Source organism: Nyctereutes procyonoides, unplaced genomic scaffold (assembly GCF_905146905.1).
Source record: "Nyctereutes procyonoides isolate TBG_1078 unplaced genomic scaffold, NYPRO_anot_genome, whole genome shotgun sequence".
Classification (NCBI taxonomy): Eukaryota; Metazoa; Chordata; class Mammalia; order Carnivora; family Canidae; genus Nyctereutes; species Nyctereutes procyonoides.
Window position 1 is genome coordinate 20,483,811 of NW_026575047.1, and position 26,014 is coordinate 20,509,824.

General features: G+C 43.2%; 1 protein-coding gene across 1 annotated transcript; it reads left to right on the top strand.

Annotated features, from left to right (window-relative positions):
* The first annotated feature begins 521 nt into the window (after positions 1–521).
* Positions 522–14,888, top strand: UCHL1 (ubiquitin C-terminal hydrolase L1). Its single transcript, XM_055326524.1, has 9 exons — positions 522–639; positions 760–771; positions 1,151–1,279; positions 4,407–4,557; positions 6,776–6,861; positions 6,940–6,987; positions 8,024–8,090; positions 9,037–9,095; positions 14,439–14,888. The coding sequence occupies exons 1-9, from the start codon at positions 607–609 to the stop codon at positions 14,523–14,525; spliced, it is 672 nt and encodes a 223-aa protein (XP_055182499.1). The 5' UTR covers positions 522–606; the 3' UTR covers positions 14,526–14,888.
* Positions 14,889–26,014: the final 11,126 nt, after the last annotated feature.

Genomic DNA, 26,014 nt, shown 5'->3' on the forward strand with positions numbered 1-26,014 from the left:
AGTCACATTACATCAGCATTACTAATGCACCATCCTTTAAGGCTCCACACCGTTTTATTCTAGGCAGTCCCTTAAAAAACGGACCTCGGTACTAACATGGAGGATGAATTGCCTAAGGTCAAATGCAAACTGCTGCAAGACTCGGGAAGCGCAGATTTTTACGCACACTAAATATATACCTGTTGAATAAGGGCCTTTTCTCTAAGCTTCAGAAACCCTGAGCAATCCGGTAATTGAGATGGTAAGAATGGTAGGTTTCCAGAAACTTCGCAAAAAAAAAAAAAAAAGGCTCCATCTAAAGGACTGCTCCATACGCTCAAGGAACACCCACCAACGAAACCCATCGCCACCACCACCAGATTATCTCACCAGCAAGTGAGACTGCAAGGTTTGGGGGCCCGGCCGTACCACTCCGCAAGACGCACGGGGGGGTTCGCGCCCGTTTGGCGGCGGCGGCCCCTTTCCCCGTCGCTTGGTTTTGCCCCCGCTCCCCCTGCGCAGGCACCCGAAGTGCGTCAGGCCGGCGCTTTATAGCTGCAGCCTGGGCGGCTCCGCTCGCTGTTTTTCCCGGTCCCTCGGCAGCGGCTCCTCCCGCGCTCCGCCGAGATGCAGCTCAAGCCGATGGAGATCAACCCCGAGGTGAGCGTCAGGTGCACCGCTGCCCGGGGAGCGCGCGGCTGAGGGTCGGCCCTCTCGGGCCCCTGCGTCGGCGACCGGACGGGTTTTTTGTAATTTATCTTCTTTGCATTTGCCTTTCAGATGCTGAACAAAGTGAGTGGCGTCTCGCACCGCCTCGGCCCCCTCTCCCCGGGGGCGCCCCGCGGCGCTCCGCCCGCCCCGCCCCTGCAGCGGGCCCGGGGGTGACTCTGCGGAGCCGCGGGCGGTGGCCGCTCCCGAGGGCGTGGCGCGGGCCCGTGCGCCGGGGCTTCGCGGGAGCCACGTGTGGGGCCGCGCTTTGTGCTGTGTCACCGCGCCCGGGCGTGGGCGTGGGCGTGGGCGTGGGGGCGTGGGCGGGGCGGGGGGCGGGGCGGGCCGCGACTCCTCCCCGGCCGGGCGGGGGCGCCCGGGGCGCGGGAGCGGCCCCGCGCTCCGGCAGGTGCAGGCGGCCCGCGGGCCCCGCGCGCCTGGCCGCCCGGTTTTGCCTCCGCAGGTGCTGGCCCGGCTGGGGGTCGCCGGGCAGTGGCGCTTCGCGGACGTGCTGGGGCTGGAAGACGAGGCTCTGGGCTCGGTGCCGGCGCCCGCCTGCGCGCTGCTGCTGCTGTTTCCCCTCACGGCCCAGGTAGGGCGCGGGGTGCGCGGGCCCGGGGGGTGCGCGCGGCTCGCGGAGCCCAGGGGGCGTGGAGGGCCCGCGTAGACTCCGGGCTGCCCTCCTTTCCGCTCCCGGACCGGGCGCCCGCAGCTCCCCACCTGGCGCCTTCCTGCGGGGGCTGCGGAGAGGAGCCCGCCCTCTCCGGGCACCTCCTCCTCCGTTGGCGGTTAGAGCCTGGACTGGCTCCCCGCTCGCCCGTGCAGCGTTGCCTTGAATTCCGAAGAGCCGCAGCGGCAGCATCTCCGTTCCATCATCGCAGTTATCCGGGGAAAGAGTTCCTCCTATTCCTAAATTCGTGCGAGCCTGCGCTTTTCCGAGGCTTCCCCTCCAGGGAATGGCTGGTGGTTTCCCTTTAAGGGCCGTGACCTGCCTGTCGGTTTATCGTTTGCTTCTCAGACTCCCCACCTTGCAGTAAAACGGGGGGAGGGGGGCGGGCTTGCCTGAGCCAGGGGGAAACAATATGTTCTTTAATGCTCCATCTCCACTCTCGGGTCTTTGGTGGACTTGGGTTTCTTCCCATCCTCCTCTCCCTACAACATGCACACTTGGTTTTTAGCTTCTCCGATGTGTCCCCCCCCCCTTTTTTTTAAAGCTTAATGATTGGTGTATGGTTCCTGTGTGGGGACCTCCTTCCACTTCTCGTCTTTCCTCTCTGACTTTGTAGCTACATGAACTAGGTGGGCATTAAAGCAGTTTTGGAAATACCTTTTCATTTCCCTTTAGATGGTCTTCCTCCTACAAGTGTGCATGGATGTATGTACCTCAAAGACTAAGCATCATATATAAAAAGGTAGCTCGGGTAATTGTTGTCTTGCGATGTATGGAATCCCACTAATTGGCATGGCATTGTCTATGTCCTATTGATGTCACTTGACCCCCTGATTTGGGAGTGGTGAAATCTGCATTAACAAGACCTGGGGCAGTAGTATTTGGGGCATCATTCCAAACACAGTAAGCTTAACTGAAGCACCATGTTAGGACTGGGAGTTCTAGAAGCATTTTCAGCATAAATTATTAAGCCCTATGGGAAGTCACAGGCATTCCTCCTGGTGAATGGGCTTGATACTGTGAGTTAAAAACCCTTATTAAAGCTATTAGGATAATCCCACTGACTTTTTGTTTTTTCAAAGTCTTTAGTTAGGTAGACTGAAGCTGCCGAATAATTGCAAGTCAAATTAGCTTGCCTGTTGACAGAATCCAACACAACTTCTCTCTCTCCTTTGAGCCTCTCCTGAAGCTCTTTTATTTAGAGGATCCATGATGACTCGGAGGTTTTGAGCAGCACTCACAGGCAAGGCCTCTGGGAGGCAGTGGTGTGTCGTGTTTGTCTTTCAAAAGCCGACTGCTTGCTTTTTGCTGGATCAAGCTGTGCTTGTTAAAGAACATTCTGGTTTGAATGAGCTGGATACTTATAATCCTTTAGCTCTAGTTGAGGCAGTCAGACTTAGCACCTATTCTGTGACACGAAACACCAATTAGGCTAAACACAAGCAAATTCAAAGAAAAGTTTGTATGTTGACTTCCAAATACGCTGATGTTAATTTAGAAAGCATCTGACTTTTGTCTGAGGGTTATGAAACCCTACTGGACCAGTTCTGAATCCTTAAGTGATCATGAGATATTTGCAGAAGTGTCTCCCTGCAAGAGTGCAAATGCCTAAAGAATGGTGATATCCCATTAAAAAAAAAAAAAAAAAAACTTAACCTAGGGTGAAAACCCTTAGCAGCTCATGAACAACTCTTCAAAAATGGTGGTAGATGTTTGCTAGAACTTCCTACTAGATGGTCTTGCAGGGCAAAAGAGCTTATTCATCTGATGGTGTCACAGACAAAGGCTAAACTTCAGTTATGTGTAGAGTAATGCAAGGCTACTGGAATTACAAATATACTTCCGGGGCATCTGGCTGGCTCAGTGGGTAGAACGTATGACTCTCAATCTCAGGGTTGTAACTTTGAGCCCCTTATTGGGTGTAGAGATGACTTAAAATCTTTAGAAAAATACGTATATACTTCTGATGTTATGCCCAAGTTATACTGGATGTGTCGGACATTCGAGTTTCTATAGTATTGGCACTGTGCTTTAAACCGAGAAACCCTATTTTTTAAGGTCTGTAATTCATTAGTGAAAGGTCCAGACAAGCACACTAAATTACTGTACAAAGAGCAATTGGATTCTTTTTTTTTTTTTTTTTTTTAAGATTTATTTATTTATGATAGAGGCAGAGACACAGGAGGAGGGAGAAACAGGCTCCGTGCCGGGAGCCCAATGCAGACTCGATCCCGGGACTCCAGGATCGCGCCCTGGGTCAAAGGCAGGTGCTAAACCGCTGAGCTACCCAGGGATCCCCGAGCAATTGGATTCTTTGAGGAAAACCGTCTCTAGTCTTACTCATTTACTGATCTCTCATGACTCCTCTCTTCCCCATTGTTAATCTGTCCTCAAACTGTATAGTTGACAAAGACAAGCATCACATCTTCCTCTTGTGGATGAGAAGATTTTGTAAGATCACAGTCCAGAACCCTAGATCTGTTTTCTTTCCTTCCAAAAAGTGAGGGAATAGTTAATTTCTTCAAATTGCTCCTTTCAGCAGTTAAGTCTTATTTTGTATTTGTTACTGAAAAGAAGTACATTTAAACACAGTAGAAGTAGAACTTTAACAAATACTGGGGTATAGACTGGCTGGTGTTTATTGGATATTAAATTGACCAAAGCTTGATTGGGGTCCTGTGTGAAATATAGTTGTTACTGGTGTCTAACGGAAAAAAAAATGAACATGTTTTTCTGACTTCAGGACACCATCCGTTTTCAAGCTAAAAGGTTGCAGTGGTGTCTAGACAAATCCTTGGGCAACATCCAAGGCCATTACTGCACTGCAGCATCCGGGTGGAGTCTCAGAACGTCTCAGAACCCCGCGGGCTGGTGTGGGTGTGGGAGGCAGACAGGCAATTCTCTGGCTGCTGGCCAACCACCTAGAACCAGGGCTCCTGGTCACACATCCCACTTGTGTTTCCATTTAAGTGGTAGAACTTGCTGTGCTACCATCTGTTAATTCTTTGCATTTTCATTTGAGATATAAAATGCTTTTTTATATTCACAGCATGAGAACTTCAGGAAAAAACAGATTGAAGAATTGAAGGGACAGGAAGTCAGTCCTAAGGTGTACTTCATGAAGCAGACCATTGGGAACTCCTGTGGTACCATCGGGCTTATCCATGCAGTGGCTAATAACCAAGACAAACTGGAGTTTGGTAAGTGGGTTTTGAGGACAGTCCTTTTGTTAACCTCTGGTGAGTTGTAACCTGTCATTCTGAAATCCCTAGGGGTCTAGTCAAGCAAAGTCATTGCCTTACATTCTTTTTTGAAACCGACTCACCCGTATGTAATCAGTAAGTGAATTAATATTGATTCTCTTATGAGGTAAGGAAACTCCTTTTCCAGAAGCATGGTCTAGCTTCTTCACCTGGAGGGGAAGAGGAAATGATAGGCAGCTTTGTTCTGCTTCTCCGCATATGCCCTTCCTTTGCACGCAGTGGGTTGTTGTGATTCTCATGAGCTCCTGTTTAATTCTCAACAATTCGGAAGAACTAGAGATAATGTTGAAACCATAAAATATCGACACTTAGGACCTGTCTTTAATGGTTCTGGGTCTCTTAAACAACAGAGAGAGCCAAAGTAGCCTAGAGCAGCTGGATGAAGATATCGTGAAAGATCCGTGAACAAAGTCACGTCCGGGGTCTTGGTTCACTTCATTAGATGCTATGGAGGATGTAGAAGAAAGGAGTCTCTTAGGTTTGTCAGAAGCACAATGAGCGGCACTGTACAATGTAAAAATATGTGGCATAGTGTATGAGAGGCCAAGGGTGAGCAAACTTTCTTAAAAGGTGAGAATAAATCTAGGTTTTTGAGGGCCATTTGGTCTCTGTCCTTGTAGTTCAAAAGCAGCCCTGGACAAGATGTAAACCAGTGGTTGTGGCTCTGTTCCAATAGTACAAAAATAGGCATAGTAGTTTGCCAACCCCTGATTTAGACAATGGATAGGGGTGGCTAAGAATTGAATAATTTCCGCTAATGTAGTTCATGGTGTTGCTTGTAGCAGGCCTGATACTTTTTTAAAAATAAGTTAAGTGTGGCCAAGACTACTACTGGTATACTTTTGAAATAAAAAAAAATAAAAGGCATGTCTGACAATAAAGATCCAAATTTCCTAGAACTTAATTTCTCAGATATTGACTTGCCATATTAAAGAGTTGTAGCTTCATCCTTTATTTCTTCTGCAGTAAGTCTCACTTTAGAGTACTGTGTTAGGGAGGTCAGTAGAGCTACTGGAACTGTTTTGGAACCATGGACATAATAGTGCTCCAGGAAAGTAGTCAGACCCTGAGCCCTCCCCATAAAGTTAAGATTCCTTCCAAGTTTTATGTGGTCTTTACCTAAGAAATTTGTTTAAATTTAGAGCTGAAAGGGTGAATGCAGTCTTTGAACTATAAATCACTTTTGTTCTAGCCACGTATTCAGTGTCTCTTAGACTTAACCATATTGAGCAGTGACAAAATGTTTATACCAAACTGTCAGCCAATCTTTTGTCTCTGGGAAATACTACTAGGCTCTTTACATTTCTTTTTAACATCCTCGAGTTAATGTCTGTCTGGATAGCCATACTACTAAGATTGCATTTTCTAACCCGGAGTAAAAAAAAAAAAAACTTGGTTTGAGAACCATTATTAGACTAGAATGTTGCACCAGTTAGGATTGTGTGTTTCCAGTTGCTGTAGAGAGCAGCAATTAGAAGGTGCTTGGCTTGCTCAGTTGGTAGAGCAAGTGATTCTTGATCTCTGGCTTGTGAGTTTGAGCCCCTTGATGGGTGTAGAGATTACTTAAATAAATTTTGAAAAAGCAAAACAGCTATAGGGGCACCTGGGTGGCTCAGTAGTTGAGCATCTGCTTCTGGCTCAGGGTGTGATCCTGGGGTCCTGGGATTGGGTCCCTCATCGAGCTCCCTGCAGGGGGCCTGCTTCTCCCTCTTCCTATGTCTCTGGCTCTCTGTGTCTCATGAATAAATAGTCTTTAAAAATAAAATCAGCAGTAGACAAGACAGTTCCTGCCTTTGTGGCAAGACAGATCTCAAACATGTGTTACAAATGGATGTGCACTGTGACGAAGGTGATGAGGGATTTGAGAGGTGAGTGTGTGTGGGGAAGGGACAAGAGTCTGGATGGTGGGGAGGTGATGCAGGAGAAGGCTTGGCATACTGAAGGAGTGGAGAGTTCTTTGGTTGGAATGCAGTCAGAAGGGACGGGTTGGGAGGAGAGGCTGAGGGAGAAGGGACAGCCCATCTCCTCCAGGGCCATGGTAAAGACTGCAGTCACTAAACATGGCTGGCTGTATAACAGCCTAAGTGTGCAGTAAATGTGCACCCATTTGCACTATTCCACCTGTACATTATCTTTTTTTTTTTTTTTTTGAAAGAGGATGGGTCAGTCCTGAAACAGTTTCTTTCTGAAACGGAGAAGCTGTCCCCTGAAGACCGAGCAAAATGCTTTGAAAAGAATGAGGTAGGAAGAGAACTTCCAGAGCATCAGTTTTAAATTACTACAGAGGTTGTTGTGCTAATTACTCTCTCTTGTCTGCAGGCCATTCAGGCAGCCCATGATGCCGTGGCACAGGAAGGCCAATGTCGGGTAAATGCAATTACAGTTCAGAGCCAGGCTGCCTAGGTGCCCTGTGTCTTCCCTGAAATATGTATAGGAACCTCTTACCTGAACGCAGCAGGTGTTTCCATCGAAGGCCAATTAAAACCAATTAACCCCAGAAAATTCTATCAGAATAATGCTTTGTGACCAGACTTGTTCATTAGAATGGCTCTTCAGAAATCTGATTGGCAGTAAACATTGTCTTGAGTAAATTTAAGACCTATTTTGTTTAGATCCAAATGATTCTAAGATGGGGCAACCCCAGGTGGCTCAGTGGCTTAGCGCCTGCCTTTGGCCCAGGGTGTGATCCTGGAGACCGGGGATCGAGTCCCACGTCAGGCTCCCTGGGTGGTGGAGCCTGCTTCTCCCTCTGCCTGTGTCTTTCCTCTCTCTGTCTGTCATGAATAGATAAATAAAATATTTAAAAAACAAACAAACAAACAAATGATTCTAAGAGAGTAATACCCCTCCTGGTGATTAAGCATTTCACACATTCCTCCCACAGACTGTTGGAGAGAGTAAGATTACCAGCAAGGACTATGGTTTCTAGGAGGCTTAAATACACCATTAATCTGAACAGAGTCCTCTGTTCAACTGTCATTTAGATTTAAGTCCATATCAATGCCTTTATATCTACAGTTGGCCCTAGAACTTTCTAATCTCTAAGCCTGAATTTCCCCCTCAGTAAAAAATCTTAGATTTCTGGTAGTTACTATATTTACATAAATAGACAAAAGTCTTACGATAGTCTTCTAATATCTAGTCTATAGGAGATATGTGTTAACCTATACTAACTTAAAATAATAAGTCAGTTCCAGTGCATTACACTTGAAGAGTGACAGTTTTTAACAAATTAAGTTCTGCTTTTAAAATCATATTGCAAAATATGTGTATTAAATCAACATGTACATTTTGAACTTACACAATATTATGCCAGTTATCTCTCAGTAAGACTAAAAATGTTTAATGCAATATTTTGTTCACTAAAAACTCATCTTCAAAAATACTTTTTGACTCTCTTCAGGTAGATGACAAAGTGAATTTTCATTTTATTCTGTTTAACAACGTGGATGGCCATCTCTATGAACTTGGTAGGTTTCACTCCACTTTTGGAACCCAGTATAGTTTCATGCATTCCTTCAGATGAAATTCCTCTTGGGATATTTGTGTGTGACTTTGTGGCACTTAGTATGTCTTTGTCTATGAAGTGTATCTTGTTCACAAAACCAAAACACCAAGGTATTCTTACTGGGGCACTTAGCCCCTTATCATACCCAGGGCAGCTCTGCTGCCCCATCAGGTGGTGTCTTGCAGAAGGAATGTTTTTAGTCACAAACTGGTAAAGAGATCAGTGCCAGTTCAAGTCCTATATGTTCAGATTTTCTCTTTCCACCTTCCAGCACAACATTACCAGTGTAGGATCTCCAACAGCATCCTGACAAGGAATACTTTTGGAAAAAGATAAATGCCTGAATGTGATCTTGTTTGTATAGAAAGAATTTGGACATGTTGGGGGGTAGTTTCTCTTGTTGTTACATACCAGCAAGAAAGATTATCCACCTTGTAAAAGTCATACCCTTTGTGTTAATGGAGGAAAACTTGCAGCTGTGTTGCCTCAAGGACTACCCATAAGCAGACAAGAGCAATTGAGACTTGGGGACAGTCAACAGTCCTCGAGGGGTAGTGAAATCCAAAGGATCCCTTTTTGGCTCCCCTCCTGTCCCTCAAGAGGCTGTGTCTGCCCCCCCCCCCCTTTTTTTTTTTGCTCTGGGATCCTTCCCAGGAGATGTGGAACAAGCTTTTCTGTTAGGATGACCACATTGGGCTTTGGTTCTGTTGCTTGAAGATTAGAGTTGCCCCAGGATGGATATCTAGTAACATTTGAACCTCACTTCCAGCTGATTGCTTCTGACCAGCCAGCCTTTTTGGGAGTGGCAGTTGTATTTGGGAGATCTGAAACTTGGCCTTTAGACTGTGTAAGCACAGCAGCCAGAAAATAGGCAGATGAAATCAACATGCCTGGCTTCTCTGTTACAGATGGACGAATGCCTTTTCCAGTAAACCATGGCACCAGTTCAGAGGACTCCTTGCTGCAGGTAATAATCTTTGGAACCCCTCTTCAACAGAGGCCCATGTTTCTTGAATGTCTAAGTAAAGGACCATATTGTCTAAAGTGCTAATACTTTTTCAGTGTAGCCAGCGCCCATCATCTGGGTTAATAGCAGTCTTTAGGACTTGAAGATGATTTTAGTAATTCTATCTACCTTATTTTATAGCAAATGGTTTTAAACAGGATCCTTCCGAGCAGCCCTGACTAATCTGTATCGCGTGTGGACTTTAGTCTATGGTTAGAATTAGGCTGAAAGCCATTGTGTTACTTTCTTATGGGATTAAGGTGACCGTTGTCCTCTTGTCAGATCACATCATAGCTCACAACTCAAGGCACGGTAACCTGAGCCTTTCTTAATCCCTCTCAAACTGCTGGATTAGGGTCAATCTTAGAGGTAGATTCTGGTTAGGCTGTCAGCGTTCATGTTTTCTTCTCCTTTGGTCCGCTGTTACAGGATGAGAGGAGAAGATTCAAAACCTGCCTTGATAAGAACTTTAAGATCCAGGTTTACTGTCCTGCTATAAATGACTACAGAAACCCCTTAATTCTGGACAAGGGCTGATAGACCACTCGAGGCCCCTTCACCCTAAAAGCAAGTCTCTAGAACTGAATCAATTTACTGTTATAGAGGAGAGTTGCTTAGTTGTGATAAAATTAAGAATGCTCTAAAGGCGTATTTCATTTTTAGTAATGACTAATCTTTTTTGAGTGCTTGCTGTGTGCAGATGAAGGGCTGGCAAACTTTCTGTAAAAAGCCAGGTAGAGGGATCCCTGGGTGGCGCAGCGGTTTGGTGCCTGTCTTTGGCCCAGGGCGCGATCCTGGAGACCCGGGATCGAATCCCACGTCTGGCTCCCGGTGCATGGAGCCTGCTTCTCCCTCTGCCTGTGTCTCTGCGTGTCTCTCTCTCTCTCTCTCTCTCTCTCTCTCTCTCTCTCACTATCATAAATAAAAATTAAAAAAAAAAAAAAAGCCAGGTAGAGAAACTATTTGAGGCTTCATGCGGCATCTGGCTGTGTTGCAAGGACAGGCACACCTCAGGGATATTGTGGGTTCAGTTCTCGACCATTGCAATAAAGTGAATATCGCAATGAAGTGAGTTAAATTTTTAGGTCCCAGTGCACACAAAAGCTTATGTTTATACTGTAATCTCTTAAGTGGACAATAACATTCTGTCTAAAAGAACAATACATATTTTAATCAAGATACTTTATTTCTAAGAAATGCTTGCCATTATCTGAGCTTTCTGAGACCAAGTATTTGTACTGGTGGAGGTCTTGCCTTTTGCCTCCATGTCGATGGCGGCTGACTGCTCAGGGCAGTGGCTGCTGAAGGTTGGGGGTGCTGTGGCAATTTCTTAAGAGGATAGTGATGTTTGCTGCATCCATGACTCTTCCTTTCACAAACGATTTCCCTGTAGTGTGTGATGCTTTTGATAGAATTTTACCCACAGTAGAACTTCTTTTTAAATTGGAGTCTCTCCTCTCAAACCCTACTGCTGCTTTATCAACTTAGTTTATATCATATTCTAAATCCTTTGTTGTCCTTTCAACAGTCTTCACAGCATCTTTGGGAGTAGATTTTATCTTAAGAAAACAGTTTTTTTGCTCCTTGTGAGAAATGACATCTCATCTGTTTAATCATGAGATTGCAGCAATTCAGTCCCATTTTCACACTCTACTCTTGCTTTTTCCATCACATCTGCAGGTACTTCTTTCACTGCATCTTAAACCCTTCAAAGGTCCTCCATAGGGATTGGAATCCACTTCTTCCAAACTCCTGTTAATGTTGGTATTTGATCTCTTCCTATGAACCAGAAATGTTCTTAAAGATCCCCAGAATAGTGAATCCTTTCCGGAAAGTTTTCAGTTTATCCAGATCCATCGGAGGAATCCGTATCTGTGGCAGCTATAGCCTTACAGAATGTATTTATTAAATAATGAGACTTGCAAGTTGAAATGACTTCTTGATTCACGGAGCTGCAGAATGGACGTTATTTAGCAGGCACGGAAACAGCATTAATCTTGTCCACCTCCATGAGCTCTTGGGTGACTGGGTGCATTGTCAATGAGCAATCCTATTTTGAAAGAAACCTTTTTCCCTTAGTAGGTCTCAACAGTGGGCTTGAAACATTAAGTAAACCGTATTATAAACATATGTGCTGTCATCCAGGCTTTGGTCCATTTGTAGAGCACAGGCAGATAGATGTAGCATATTTCTTAAGGGCCCTAGGATTTCCAGAATGGTAGATGAGCATTGGCTTCAACTTAAAATCATCAGCTGCATTATCCCATAACAAGAGACCCTGTCTTTTGAAGCTTTGAACCCAACCATTGACTTCTCTCTAGCTGTGAAAGTCCTAAATGGTATCTTCTTCCAGTTGAAGCCTCTGTCATCCACATGGGAAATCTGTTGCTGAGTTTATCCACCACCTTCATTAATGGTTGTAGCTAATCTTCTGCATAATGTGCTGCAGCTTCTAGATCTGCACTTGGTGCTTTACCTTGCACCTTGATATTATGGAGACAGCTTCATTCCTTATACTTGAACCAACCTCTGCTAGCTTCAAACTTTTCTGCACCTTCCTCACCTCTCTCAGCCTTCAGAGAATTGAAGAGAGTTAGGGCCTTGCTCTGGATTAGGCTTTGGCTTAGGGGGATGTTGTGGCTGGTTTGATCTCCTATCCAGACCGCTCAGACTTTCTCCATGCCAGGAATAAGGCAGTTTTGCTCTCTTGTCATTTATGTGTTCACTGGAGTAGCACTTCTAGTTTCCTTTAAGAACTTTTCCTTTGCATTCACAGCTTGGCTAACTGTTAGGTATAAGAGTCCTAGCTTTGAGCCTGTCTCAGCTTCCAACAGGCCTTCCTCACTAAGCTTCATCATTTCTACCTTTGGATTTTAAGTGAGAGATGTGTGACTCTTCACTTGAACACATAGAGGCCATTGAAAGTTATTAACTGGCCTAATTTCAATAGGGGGAAAAAGCTGGCCACTGGAGCGGTGAAAAGACACACAATGTTAAGGTTGCTGTCTTATGTGGGTGTGGATGTGGTTTGTAGCACCCTAAAACATTATTATAGTGACATCAGATATCACTGTCACAGTGACCACCCATAACAAATACAATAAAAAGGGTCAAGTATCCCAAGAATCACCAAAATGTGACACAGAAACACAAAACAAATGCTGTTGAAAAAAGGTGCTGATAGACTTGCTTGATGCACGGTGGCTACAAACTTTGAATTTGTAAAAATGCTAGGTCTGAGAAGTGCAATAAGGTGAGGTATGCTTATACTCGATTTTGCTGTTTCAGCTGCAAAGCAGCCCATAGACAATGTCTAAGTGAATGTGTGGCCAGATTCTATTAAAACTTTATTCACAAAAAGAAGTAACAGGCTGCAGTTTGCTGACGCCTGTGCTAGATGCTATTCTAAGTGACTTCTGGCTTTTTAAAGAATGCTTTTAATGAGGCTCTGAGGTAGGTATTATACCCGCATTTTACAGATGAGGAAACTGAGTACAGAGGTTAAGTGATGCTCAGGGTCAGTGACTTGAATGACAAAACCATGGTTCAAATCTGGACAATCTTAGCTACTGTTCAGTACTACTTTTCTGTAATAGGTGTGACTTTGGAACGTCATAAACCTCATGATGTCAAGGTGCCAGTGGACCAAATTACGCCTTGGTAGGAGAGGGTTACTTTCTCTAGTCTGCTGTCACATACACCTGAGATGAGTTAGAGTCAATTCTAGGATATATGAGGGGTAAGTGGGAGTAGTAACTTGGAATGAGAAATCTAGAAAAGCAGAATTGAGGGGGATTTTACAGAGGCAGAATTTACTTATGGGAGAGAGTAAGAGACAGAACTTCTGATTATGACCCATTTGGGGGAAAGACTGGTCCCTCTAATAAAGCTCTCCAAGGTACTCACTCTCCTGTTGAACCCTGCTAATGCCATAAAAATGTACCCCACATAGGATACCTAAAACTATTTGAGTAGAATTTATGACATGTGGGGAAGGTAAAACTGTTTAAATAATAAATTAGGATCTCATTTAAAATTAAATGGAATATAAACCAGTGTCTTAATTAGTGAAAACCCTTATAAGATTGGTTTGTATACAGTTAAAACTGTTTTAGACTGTGTAGTAAATTATTGCTACACTGGTAAGAAATTAAACTTACCCCAAGAATTCTGAGGTTACTGTTCATTGTCTGTAGCAGATGGCTGTTTCCTTTCCTTTATAGGCACACCTTTAACTGTAGTCCTCCCTACGGGTCCTACAGGAAAGTCATTTTGGGGCAAGAAGGTCTGAAGTATTAATTTTGATAGAGAATGAATTATGTAGATGTCAATCTAGAATTCCCTCTAGTTTTTACAGGTAGTTCTAAAGCAGGAGCAAACTGGGCGGTTGATGCCTTTTAAGGGCCAAACTCATGGAATTAATGGTTTTTAGACCTTGGGAGCTGAGGTTAGGACTGTTCCGTCCTCTTAAAGGGTCTTCTATTTCTCATGGTTTGTGGAGCTGTCTTTACCCTGGACTTCTTTACAGATAACACCGTAATTGATAGTTCCTGTGCCAAGGCATTTAAACCCTAGAATTTAGGATGGATTTTCTATTACCAATCTTGGTAATCTAGGTCTTAGAACTAGTAACACATGTCATTCCACTATCAATTAAGAATTCATTGGCAGATACTTAAGGCTGTTTTGTAAGATGTTTATTTGAAAGAAATTTGTGTTTACTTGGAATTTCTGAGTTAGGGGAACTTTTCTGCCCTCTTATGGGAGAGAGGGTCAACTTTTTACCTTATATCTATTTGATGAAAGGAACCCTCACAGTGTATTTAGTTTCTTGCCAAAAACAGGCACAAGATGGAAGAAACCCAGAGCACTTGGTGGAAGAAAGAAGCCAGAGCTTCTAAAGTCAAGTCTGTGTCAGGGGTTCTTGTCTTTTTCCCTTCACTTGATTTTATTTTATTTTGGGAGGGGTTCTCTTAAGTCAGCCCTGGTTTATAAGTTTAATTGGAGGTTTATTTTATTTATTTTTTAAGATTGATTGATGCATGAGAGAGAGGGGGGGGCAAAGACAGAGGCAGAGGGAGAAGCAGGCTCCCTGCAGGGAGGCCGATGTGGGACTCCATCCCAGGAACTCTTGGGATCCTGACCTGAGCCAAAGGCAGATGCTCAACCACTGAGGCACCCGGGTGCCCCTAATGGCATGTTTAAAGTTGATCAGGGTGATCTCTGAACCTTACTGTTACTTTCCTTTTGAAACTTCATTTTGAGCTACTGCTGTTTGGGTATTAATGACATTTCTCCTTTCAGGATGCTGCCAAGGTCTGCAGAGAATTCACTGAGCGTGAGCAAGGGGAGGTCCGCTTTTCTGCTGTGGCACTCTGCAAGGCAGCCTAATGCCCTGGGGGAGGGACATAGCTTTTGTCCCCCCTCTTCCCTTCTATGTGAAACCTACCCCCTCCTCCCCACTAATGCAGTCTAAAATGCTTCAGTACTTGTGGAACACAGCTGTTCTCCTTTGGTTCTGCAGATATGCTCTTACCCTCAGCCACACCCAAGCACTAGCAGAGCTCAGCTGTCGATCGAGCAAAGTTTGGTATAAGCTTCAGATGGAGAAGCATTTTCCTCCCAACGTATGTATTGTACCTCAATAGCTAATGCTTTAAATGGCTCCTTTGGTTTGCGTCTGTAAGTTAAGGCCTTGGATGTGGTTTGTTTGTCCTTAAAAGAAATAAAACTTTTCTGCTGATTAAGGGCTGGGCCTAACCTGTTCTCACTTCTCTCTTTTACCTGCCCCTCCAATACATTAAATTATTTTCCTAGTGCTATGGGTTTAGGTCTTCCATGTAAGCAACTCCTGTAGCACAGGTAGGAGAATTACCATAAAAATAGCATGGATTCAACATCTCCAGACTTTTTTCTATTCATTTGTTTTAAAAATTTCATTAGTCACACCCAACACGGTGCTCAAACTTATAACCCCAAGATCAAGAGTCGCATGGTTTACTGACGGAGCCAGTCAGGAGCCCCCTTCTTTTCAATTTTAAATTCAGTTTGCCAGCATATAACACCCAGTGCTCATCTCATCATGTAGGCACCCCTTTCTATAGATTTATATCACCATGTATACATGTAGAAAAAACTTGCAGATAGACTTTATTATTATTTTTAGAATTTTAGATTTATAGAAGATTGACAAGCTATTATGGAGTACTCATATATTCCTCATCCATTTCCCCTGTTAACATTTTACATTAGTATAAAACACTTGTTGTAATGAACCAATTTTGGCATTACTGTTAACTCACATCCATAGGTTATTCAGATTCCTTCAAGTTTTGACCTAATTCCCTATCTCTGTTCAGGATCCCATTCAGGACACCATACTACATTTAGTTATGTCTCATTAGGTTCTTCTTGACTGTAACAAGTTCTCAGATTTTGTTTTTGAGGATTTGACAGTTTTGAGGGGTCCTGAACAAGTATTTTACATGATGCTGCTCTACTGGGCTTTCTCCAGTGTTTCATAATTAGACTAGGGTTATATGTTTGGACGGAGAAAGACCACAGGGGTAAAGGTGCCATTTTCGTTGCATCATATAAAGGGTACACAGTATCAATAAGATTGATCACTGTTGATACGGACCTAGTTGCCTGGCATAGGTAGCATTTGTCAAGTTTTTTTCCACTGTAAAGTTATACCTTTCTCCCCCTTCATAACTGCTTTCTGGAAGAAAGTCTGTATAGCCCATACTTCGAGCCCATACCTCCTTGAGGGTGAAGTTATCTATAAATCATTTGGAATCCTTTTCCAAGGGAGATTTATCTTTTCTCCCCTACTTGTTCAATCATCAGTTTGAACTCATGTGATACTTTATACTCTGAGTTATAATCCAATAGTACATTTTATTCAAATTGTTCTGGCTTTGGCCATTGAAGGCTATTTCAGTTGGCTCCCATGCCCACTTGACCTACTCTCTTTTTTTTTTTTTTAATTTTTATTTATTTATGATAGTCACAGAGAGAGAGAGAGAGAGAGAGACACAGGCAGGGGGAGAAGCAGGCTCCATGCACCGGGAGCCCGACGTGGGATTCGATCCCGGGTCTCCAGGATCGCGCCCTGGGCCAAAGGCAGGCGCCAAACCGCTGCGCCACCCAGGGATCCCTTGACTTACTCTTATAAATGTAGGGTGTTAAGCAATTCTTTTTTTCTAGAAATTAGGGTTTTGTTTTTTTGTTTTTTTTAAAACCGGTGTCTGCCATTTGTTAAGGCTCACTTTTATAGCTAAGGATTCGTGAATATGTAATTTATAGACTTGCATTAAAGAATAAATGACATTCTCAACAATAGATACTTTGGATATAACAGTTTCTCTCTAAAGGAAGAAGGACAATGGGGAGAAACTCGATGCTCTTATTGTGATCTTCACGGAAAAGCTTTATCATATCTGTTGTCAGGAGTCCAGATAATTGGGGTCTCTGCTGCCCTAAAGTTTTCAGCTCTGATGGTTCTACAGTGGTAATACTTCTGAATCCAACTTCTTTTTTTTTTTAAGTTTTTATTTATTTATGATAGTCACAGAGGGAAAGAGAGAGAGGGGCAGAGACACAGGCAGAGGGAGAAGCAGGCTCCATGCACCGGGAGCCGGACGTGGGATTCGATCCCGGGTCTCCAGGATCACGCCCTGGGCCAAAGGCAGGCGCTAAACCGCTGCACCACCCAGGGATCCCCTGAATCCAACTTCTAAGCGAAGGACATTTTGGTTCCTAGGAGGAAAATGATCACTACTACTGACCTCCTTTTAATTAGTAAACAAAAACATACAGTGATTCAGATGATCCCATTTACTTAGAGTTGAAGCCAGAGGGATGTAATTTCAATTCTAACTTGGTATGTGCCTTCAATACAACACTTTGAAGAAGGACTTAGGGCTCCTTTCTACTTAGGAGCTGGTAAAAAAAAAAAAAAAATTACTTTTGGCTTTAAGTGGTAGAGATACAAATTCTACCACTTAATGTAGCTCTTAGCCTTCATACTTCATGTATGAGACACATTAATTAAAATGCTCCCAAGCTAACATGCCTTAGCATGCCATACCATGAAAGGTTATGCAGTAGCTAATACATGGGGTGATCGTACCTCTGAAGGTACAGAGATAACTTGTTTTACACCAGCACAGAGGTTAGAGTACATGCCCAAGGCCTCAGTGCTATTCACAGGGAAGCCAGGCTTAAACCATGGATTCACTACCTAAAGGTAGAGCTAGAGTAGTTTGGGAGTCAGTAAAACAGGCTTCCGGGTTTATCAACCCTGTCTTTGAACTCCACTTTTACCTCTCAGTAACTTTGAGCTAAGAAATTACCCTCTTCCACATCTTCGTTGTTTTATGTTAAACTAGACACAAGAATGAAGGTGTGTTAGGAGAAAGGGCCTCTAGAAGGTTCCATCTAGTACCAACATCTTCCCCACTGCTCTTCCTGAGGCCTCAACCATGTACAACTCCAAGGGGGTACCACTGACTGTATTCCATATGAAGATCATGTGCCTATGTTTCCCCAGCAAGCCCTCTTAGTTGACATCTTGGGTTTGTCAAAGATGTGCATCATCAGTTGGCTTATTTCTTAAAATGTTTTAGTCTTTGGCCTTGAAAATGACAAGTGCTTTCAACAGGCAAAATCACCTGATGTTAAGCACCTCCCCCCACCTTTTTTAAAATTAGGCTCTATTCCCAGCATGGAACCCAACACAGGGCTTGAACTCGACCCTGAAATCAACACCCGAGCTGAGATCAAGAGTCAGATGCTTATTTAACCCAATGAGCTGCCCAGATGCCCTTAAGCATCTCCCTTTTTATTTTTTATTTATTTATTTATTTTTTATTTACTTATGATAGTCACAGAGAGAGAGAGAGGCAGAGACACAGGCAGGGGGAGAAGCAGGCTCCATGCACGGGGAGCCCGATGTGGGATTTGATCCCGGGTCTCCAGGATAGCGCCCTGGGCCAAAGGCAGGCGCCAAACCGCTGCGCCACCCAGGGATCCCAGCATCTCCCTTTTTAAACTAACACCCAAAATGTCCAATTGAGAAGCCTTTAGGTTTTACACATTTGTTAATAGTTGGTTTGTCTGGAAGACCCCAAAACATGGACAAATATTCATGCCTGAAATGAGTGAGATTATTTTATAAATGTGTATACATGTGTGTTTAGAAAAGACCATAATAGGGGCACCTGGGTGGCTCAGTGGTTGAGCATCTGCTTTTGGCTCAGGTTGTGATCCCAGGACCCTGCAGGGAGCCTGCTTCTCCCTCTGCCTGTGTCTCTCATGAATAAATAAAATCTTTAAAAAAAGAGACCATAATAGCTAAGTTTTTAACTATGTTCTAAATTAAACTTTGTCATCATCTGAGGTTGATATCCCCATTTTCCAAACAGGAAACTAAGGCACAGCAAAGCGTTAGCACCTTGCTGAAGGTTATTTGGTAGGAAATGATGTTGCTGGGATTTAAACCGAGCAGACTGGCTCTAAGAGCCCACAACATTGATTATTGCTGGGTATTGGGGTGCCTGGGTGGCTCTGTTGGTTAAGCATCTGTCTTCAGCTCAGGTCATGATCTCAGGGTCCTGTGGTGAAGCCCCACATTGGGCTTCCTGTTCAGCAGAGAGTCTGCTTCTCCCTCTCCCTCTGCTTGTTGCTTCACCTGCTTATGCATGCACGTGCTCTCTTTGTCAAATAAATCTTTTAAAAATTTCTTTGATTATTGCTGGGTATAGATGGACCCAACTTTAAGCAAATGAAGTTTAAGATTTGGGTCCCACACTTCCATGACCCCTTCTGACACCCTGGCTGTGTGTCCTCGTGAAATTTGCAATTTCTCAAAGACATGGGTCTGTCCCTATCTCTAGGTACTGAGATTATGAGTGATTTTAACTTTATGTTCTCATTTTCCAAGCTTTCTAAAATTTATTATTCATAATAAAAAGTGCATTTTCCCTAGGACTTAGAACTCTGTACTGAGCTCCAGCTTACTCTCCAGTTTTTAAAATTTATAATTGAAGTTAGTGGAACTCATTAACTTTAGTCTTTTGTCTCCTGCGGGCTCCATTATTTATTTTTTGAGTAAGCTCTCTGCCCAGTGTGGGGCTCAAAACTCATGATCCTGAAATCAAGAGTGACATGTCCTATCAACCACGCCAGCCAGGCATCCCCATGGTAAAGCTATTTTAGAACTTAAAACAATCATCTTTATGTTTTCCTAAATCTCACATTAGTTGGAACATATTCAATTTCCTACATACCCTGTCATGTTAATGACTTGACATGCTAATTTGGCAGAGTTACTTTCTTTGTCCCTTGAATGATACGATCTTAACTCATTGGTATAATAGCATTAAGTTGTTCACCTGTTTGATATGTTGACTTGGCACTCGCTGAGGAACAAGGTGTGGCTTGGCATAGCTGTGCAGAGTGTGCTGTGGTGCATTGCCTATAGTCAGGCTGTCTGGTGCAGTTCTGTAGAATGGGAATGAGAGGACCTCTCCCACAGAATTTAGAACATCAAGCTAAGATAAACCATATAGAGGTCAGTACATGCAGAACATGCCTTGAGTTATTGTACTAAAGTAACAAACTATTAATACAGAGTTGAGTGTGTGTGTGTGTGTATGAGAATCTTTATGAACAAAGGAGAAAGAGAAGTAAAGAATTCTCAGCAGAACTAATAGTATGGATGATGTTTTCTCCTAATACAAAATATTTGGATTTGAGCAATTTAATCATTTGATGGTTTCCTTTCTCTACTTATGTTCACAATATTCTTAAACCAATTCAAAACCACATTTTACACTAACCTATCTCCTAATCCTTAGGAATCAGATGTTTTCCATAGTGTTACTCATTCTCTAAAAAGCAGGCTTAAAAATAAATCTTTACCTTACTATGATACATTTGCCATAGTGAATGAACCTGTATTGATAAATTATTAACTAAAGGCCATACTTTGTTCCTATTTGTTTAGTTTTTACCTAATGCCCTTTTTCTGTTCCAGAATCCCATCGAGGATACTGCAAATCATGTGGTTGTCATACTTCCTTAGACTCCTTTTGGCTGTGAATTTTTTTTTAAACTAAAATCAATTACATTGCATGAGGGGCTGCTTTGGCTTTGGCTTCAGACACTTCTGCTTGTCATTGGTCTCCTGGGGCTACACCTTCCAGGCAGCAGAGCTTTGTGCTTGAGAGCTGCAGGCTGTGCCATCCATTTCATTACCAGCTGGGTGCCTCCAAAGCCTGACTTCCTCATCTGTAAAGTGGGTTCAGTCTCTGCCGCCTAGGTTGTTGTGAGATCCCGTGACAATACCTGTGACGTTCCTGGGGGGGATGTTCCTGGAATACAGCAGATAATATTGTTTTTATTCTTTTCACCAGCCAATTTCTTTCTATCCTTGTGTCATTTTTCTCCAAGCTAAATTCCAAGGTGGCATGTGCCCTTTTCTGCTTACTGCCAAGCCACACCTCATTTTCTGGGATAAGGCCCACTTCCAGAACAACTGTTCCTAAAAGTTACCCTAAACCTTGGTTCCTAGACCATTAGTGCCTCGTTCTTTGCAGTGAGAGGAGCACATTCTGTTTTACATCAAGACGTGAACGATAGCAATGTATTTATTACTTTCTTGTAGGGTCAAGATTTTGAAGAAGGGAATCCTGATTTAAACTTAGGACAGAAGAGGTGTTTTGAAAATGGAGATTTATAGGTTTGTTGGCTTTGGATGACATTAAGGTATCTCTGGTCATTAGAGGAAAGAACCTTTAAATGTTCAGTATTTGGATATTTAAGACCAAATAAGTTCTCTATTTCACATCCAAGCACATTGAATAATAGAAGACAAAAGTTTTATTCAAAACTATACTTACTGTATCCAGTAGGTGGCAGAGTAGGAAAACTTACGGCAATTTTGTAGCTAAGTAAGTTTGAACAAAATTGAGTCCGGAAAGAAAAACCTATTGCTGTTGGTGACTGTGGGTCTTCTGGGTAAATGGAGAAGTGTGATAGTACCTGGGCCTTCATTTTGACCCAGTGTTTTGGACAGGACTAACCACTCCTGATGTAGATTTGGCCAAAGCCAGGCTTCTGAATTGCTTGTTAGGCTATTCATAATTTTACCCAGGTTCTATTTATTTTATCATAAATAGAAATAGAAATAAACAGTAATAAGTTCAGATGACAAGTTCACTAAACACTTTGACTGCCAATGCTGAGTTAAATGTTATCCCAAGTACAAATCGATATGATACATTTTTTTTTAAAGATTATTTATTTATTTGAGAGGGAGAGAGCACGTATGAGCATGAGCCGTGGGGGCAGGGAGGAAGAAGGAGTGCAGGGGGAGGGGGAGAAGCAGACTCCCTGCTGAGCCGGGAGCCCAACGCAGGGCTCCATCTCAGGACCCCAACATCAAGACCTGGGCCAAAGTCAGACACTTAGACGACTGAGCCACCCAGGTGCCCCGATATAACCAATCCTACAATCGATTCTACATCTGATAAGACCTTGCCTCCAAATCCATCTTAACATTAGAAAACAGTGGAGTTAATTGTATAATATTAAACTGTTAGATCTTTAGGAAAACATTTTCCTGAACACTTCAGTTAAACAACGTTAATTTAATTTTCAAGTAGTTTCATATAGACTCATTTGAGCCTTCTATTACGAGTACTGGGTCTGGTCCCAACATTGACATTAGCTAGTTGGGCGACATTAATCAACTAACTCCCTTTTCCTTTTTTGGTTTTAGTTATTTCATTTTTTATTTTTTTATTTTTATTTTATGTATTTATTCATGAGACACACAGCGAGAGGCAGAGACATAGGCAGAGGGAGAAACAGGCTCCTCACAGGGAGCCCAATGTGGGACTCCATCCCCAGATCCTGGGATCACACTCTGAGCTGAAGGCAGATGCTCAACCGCTGAGCCACCCAGGTGTCCCGTTACTTCATTTTTATTTATTTTTTATTTTTTTAAATTTTTATTTATTTATGATAGAGAGAGAGAGAGAGAGAGGCAGAGACATAGGCAGAGGGAGAAGCAGGCTCCATGCACCAGGAGCCCGACGTGGGATTCGATCCCAGGTCTCCAGGATCGCGCCCTGGGCCAAAGGCAGGCGCTAAATCACTGCGCTACCCAGGGATCCCTCGTTACTTCATTTTTAAAAAATAAAAGAATCAGGGGCACCTGGGTGGCTCAGTGGTTGAATGTCTGCCTTCAGCTCAGGGCATGATTATGGGGTCCTGGGATCAAGTCCCACATGAGGCTCCCTGCAGGGAGCCTGCTTCTCCCTCTGCCTATGTTTCTGCCTCTCTGTGTCTCATGAATAAAGAAATAAAATCTTAAACAAAAATAAAAGAATCAGATTCACAGCTCACTAAAGTCCCTCATATTTCTGCGAGTTTATATATTACAAGCTCCACTACTCATCTTGGCCAGTCCCAGCTTCAGCAAGTGCACAGTGTACACTTTTGGCTCTCAGTTCTTCAGGATCATAGCGCCTTATTATAACCTCTGTGTTGTAATGCCCCCTTCACTATCTGGAGAGCTCATAGCTCATAATGACCTCTACACATGCAATTTTAAAAAGGTACAACATAGGGAATATAGTCCATGATACTGTAGAAGTGTTGTGTGGTGACAGATGATGACTACGCTTGTGGTGAGCAGAGCATAATCTATAGACTTGTCGAATCACTATGTGTACACCTGCAACTCGTGTAATGTGTGTCGACTATAATAAAGCAAAAGGAAGAAAAAAAACGTGTTCAACAGGCAAGTGCTTAGGTATTCCTGTATTAGGAGACAAAGTAGGGCGAGGCTTATATTTAATATAAAATTGCTGGGACGGGCAGCTGCAACTGCAGACAGAAGCGGGTGGGGGGTGGCACATGGATAATTCCAATTCCAGGAGCTGCCTTGTTACTGGTCATGTGAGTTTTCTAAAATGGCTGACAATTTTGGTAAAGTCCCCAACAAAATAACTACATTTGTTTCTCTTGATTTACCCTCTAAGTGCATTTATGGAAACTTGGTTGCAAAAACTGAGCAAAAAATATACAGAAGTTCAGAAAATGGTACAGATATTTCATTGCCATGAACTCCTGGAGGGATGTCGGAGCCTGGGTCAGATGCTGCCCAATTCCTACTTGTGGGAGGCCGTCTTCTTGCCACCTGGCCCTAGATACTAAATGCCAGTGGATCCTACCCTCCATCATTACAATGAAATGATTGCCCACGAGTCCCCAGAACATCTGTGAGGCCTTGTTGCCAGTGCCCCTAAGGATCATCCAGCTAGACTGGAGAATCTTTCCTGAGGAATTAGCCACAGGCTGAATTCCAGAATGGTCCTCGAGGCTCCCAGGCTTTGGTGCATGAAAACATTCTCTCAGATATTCAGTCAAACACTAATCTAGATGTTGCTGTGGAGGGATTTTGCAACTGTAATTAAGGTTCCAAATAAATTGGCATTCAGATAGATTGTCCCTGTGTGGCCTGACCCAGTCCTTAAAAAAAGGATTTGGCTCCTCCTGGCAAAGGAACGTGGTTAGGATTTAGTTGCTGGGAGTGACCCCCAGCTAACAGTCACCAAGGAAATGAACATCTGAGTTCTACAACTGTAAGGAGCAGAATTTGGACAACCTGAAGACACTTGGAAGCAGAAGCTTCCCCAGAGCCTCCAGAAAGAAACACAGCTCATGCCTTAACTTCAGCTTTGTAAGACCACCCAGTCATGCCATGGGTGGGTGTCGAGGGATGCCTGGGTGGCTCAGTCTGTTGGGTGTCTGTTTTCAGCTCAGCTCATGATCCCGGGGTCCTGGGATCGAGCCCTGCATTGGGCTCTCTGCTCAGTGGGGAGTCTTCTCCCCACCTCATGTTCTCTCTCACTCTCAAATAAATAAAAAAAATTTTTAAAAAAAAATGGATGTTGATTTAATTCTCTATGTTTGTGGTAATTTGTTATGTAGCAATGAAAATATCACATAATTTAATGAGGCAATGCAATCTATTCAGTGAGTCACTGGACTTCCCTGTGGGTCCATTATACACCACCATTCACAGTCCCGCCCCTAGTCCCTTGGGTGCATTGGACTGAAATCACGTTGATTCTTCTCAGTCCCTTTGCCCTCCCCACCATCTCGGAGTATGAGGGTGTGAAGAAGATGCTGAAATTGTCAGAGAACTGACAACCTGTCCTTATTCTATATCCTCCCTGGGGAGTCTTTAAGGTCACTTGGTTCCCTGGTCTAGCCCACAGCCTGATGTTGCCTTAGAAACACATTCGTGGGGCATCTCTGGATGGCTCAGCGGTTTAGTGCCTGCCTTCAGCCCAGGATGTGGTCCTAGAGTCCTGGGATCGAGTCCCACACTGGGCTCCCTGCATAGAGCCTGCTTCTCTCTCTGCCTATGTCTCTGCCTCTCTCTCTCTGGATCTCTCATGAATAAATAAATAAAATCTTAAAAGAGAAAAGAAACATATTCGTGGCTCTATGGTTTTCATCATGAGGCACCAGGTCGGTGAAATATAAACAGGAAAAATGATGTGTGACCTTAATCACTAATCAAAATCTGACCTATACATTTTACTCATTGCTGCAGAAAGTCACACAAATCCAATCTGCTTGGATATAATTTAACAAATAAGTTCTTAAAATGCTGAACTGAACATTCACATTTAGTGTGCAATGAAGAATTCTAGGCCTTCGGGAATGGCCTGTGGCCTTCTCTCTTCTCTCTGGGACTATTTTTTTCTGCAGCTGTAACCCCCCCCCCCTCCCTGCCCCACTTCCCCACCCAGTCGTGCTCAGAAATGCCACCAACAGAGCCACTTCACTTTGCAAATTTCCCTTTTTCATTCCTTTTGAAAACAGAAGCCATGGTTGAGGGCTTTATAATAATTATTTTAACATTTAAAACTCATAAAATCTTTGAAATTAAGAATAACATCTGACCCAGAGATCAAGTTTTTTGGTTTTTTTTCTACCTCATGTGCCTTTGCTCACTTCTGTGGGATGCTGTGTTCCCATGTCCCTCCTTTAAAGACACATGGTGGCAGTATAGAGGCCATGATTCATTATCATTTGTGCAAAGGTGACTCATTTCATGAATTTCATGAACACCATTGGGTGTCTTCTGATCGTCTTGAGCCATTACAAAAGGGGCTCTCAAAAATATACATTTCTGTCCTTTTTATTTTCTTGTTTTATGCTATATTGTTTCTCAACATCTCAAACATTTCTCAAACTTTTAAAATCACAGCATGTGTTTTATATTAGTTTTCTTCCTAATCTTTCCCTCTGATTATTCTTCCCTCTGACATTTCTTCGCCATTTCCTTAATAGCTTTATTAAGGTATAATCTACATACCATGAAATTCACTCATTCTAAGTACGCAATTCAATTATTTTAGTAAATAGAGTTGTAAAACCATCCCCACAAATCCAGTTTTAGAACATTTTCATCATCTCTAAGAATTTCTCATGTCTATTTACAATTATCCCCGATCCCACTCTCAGGTAACCACTGATCTGATGTCAATCTTGATAAATTTGTCTTTTCTGGATATTTCACATAAATGGAATCTTACAAATGTAGTCTTTTGCACCTTGCTTTCACTTAGCACAAGTTCATTCACATTGTAGCATGTACCAATAGCTCTTTTTATTGCTGAATAGTATCTCATTGTATGAAAGTACCTCGTCTTATTTGTCCATTCCTCAGTTGATGGACATCTAGGTTGTTTCCAGCTTGGGGCTGTTACCAAGAATGCTGCTTTTACTATTCATATACCTGTGCTTGTGTGGATGGGTTTTCATTTCTCTTGGGTAAACTCTGAGGAGTG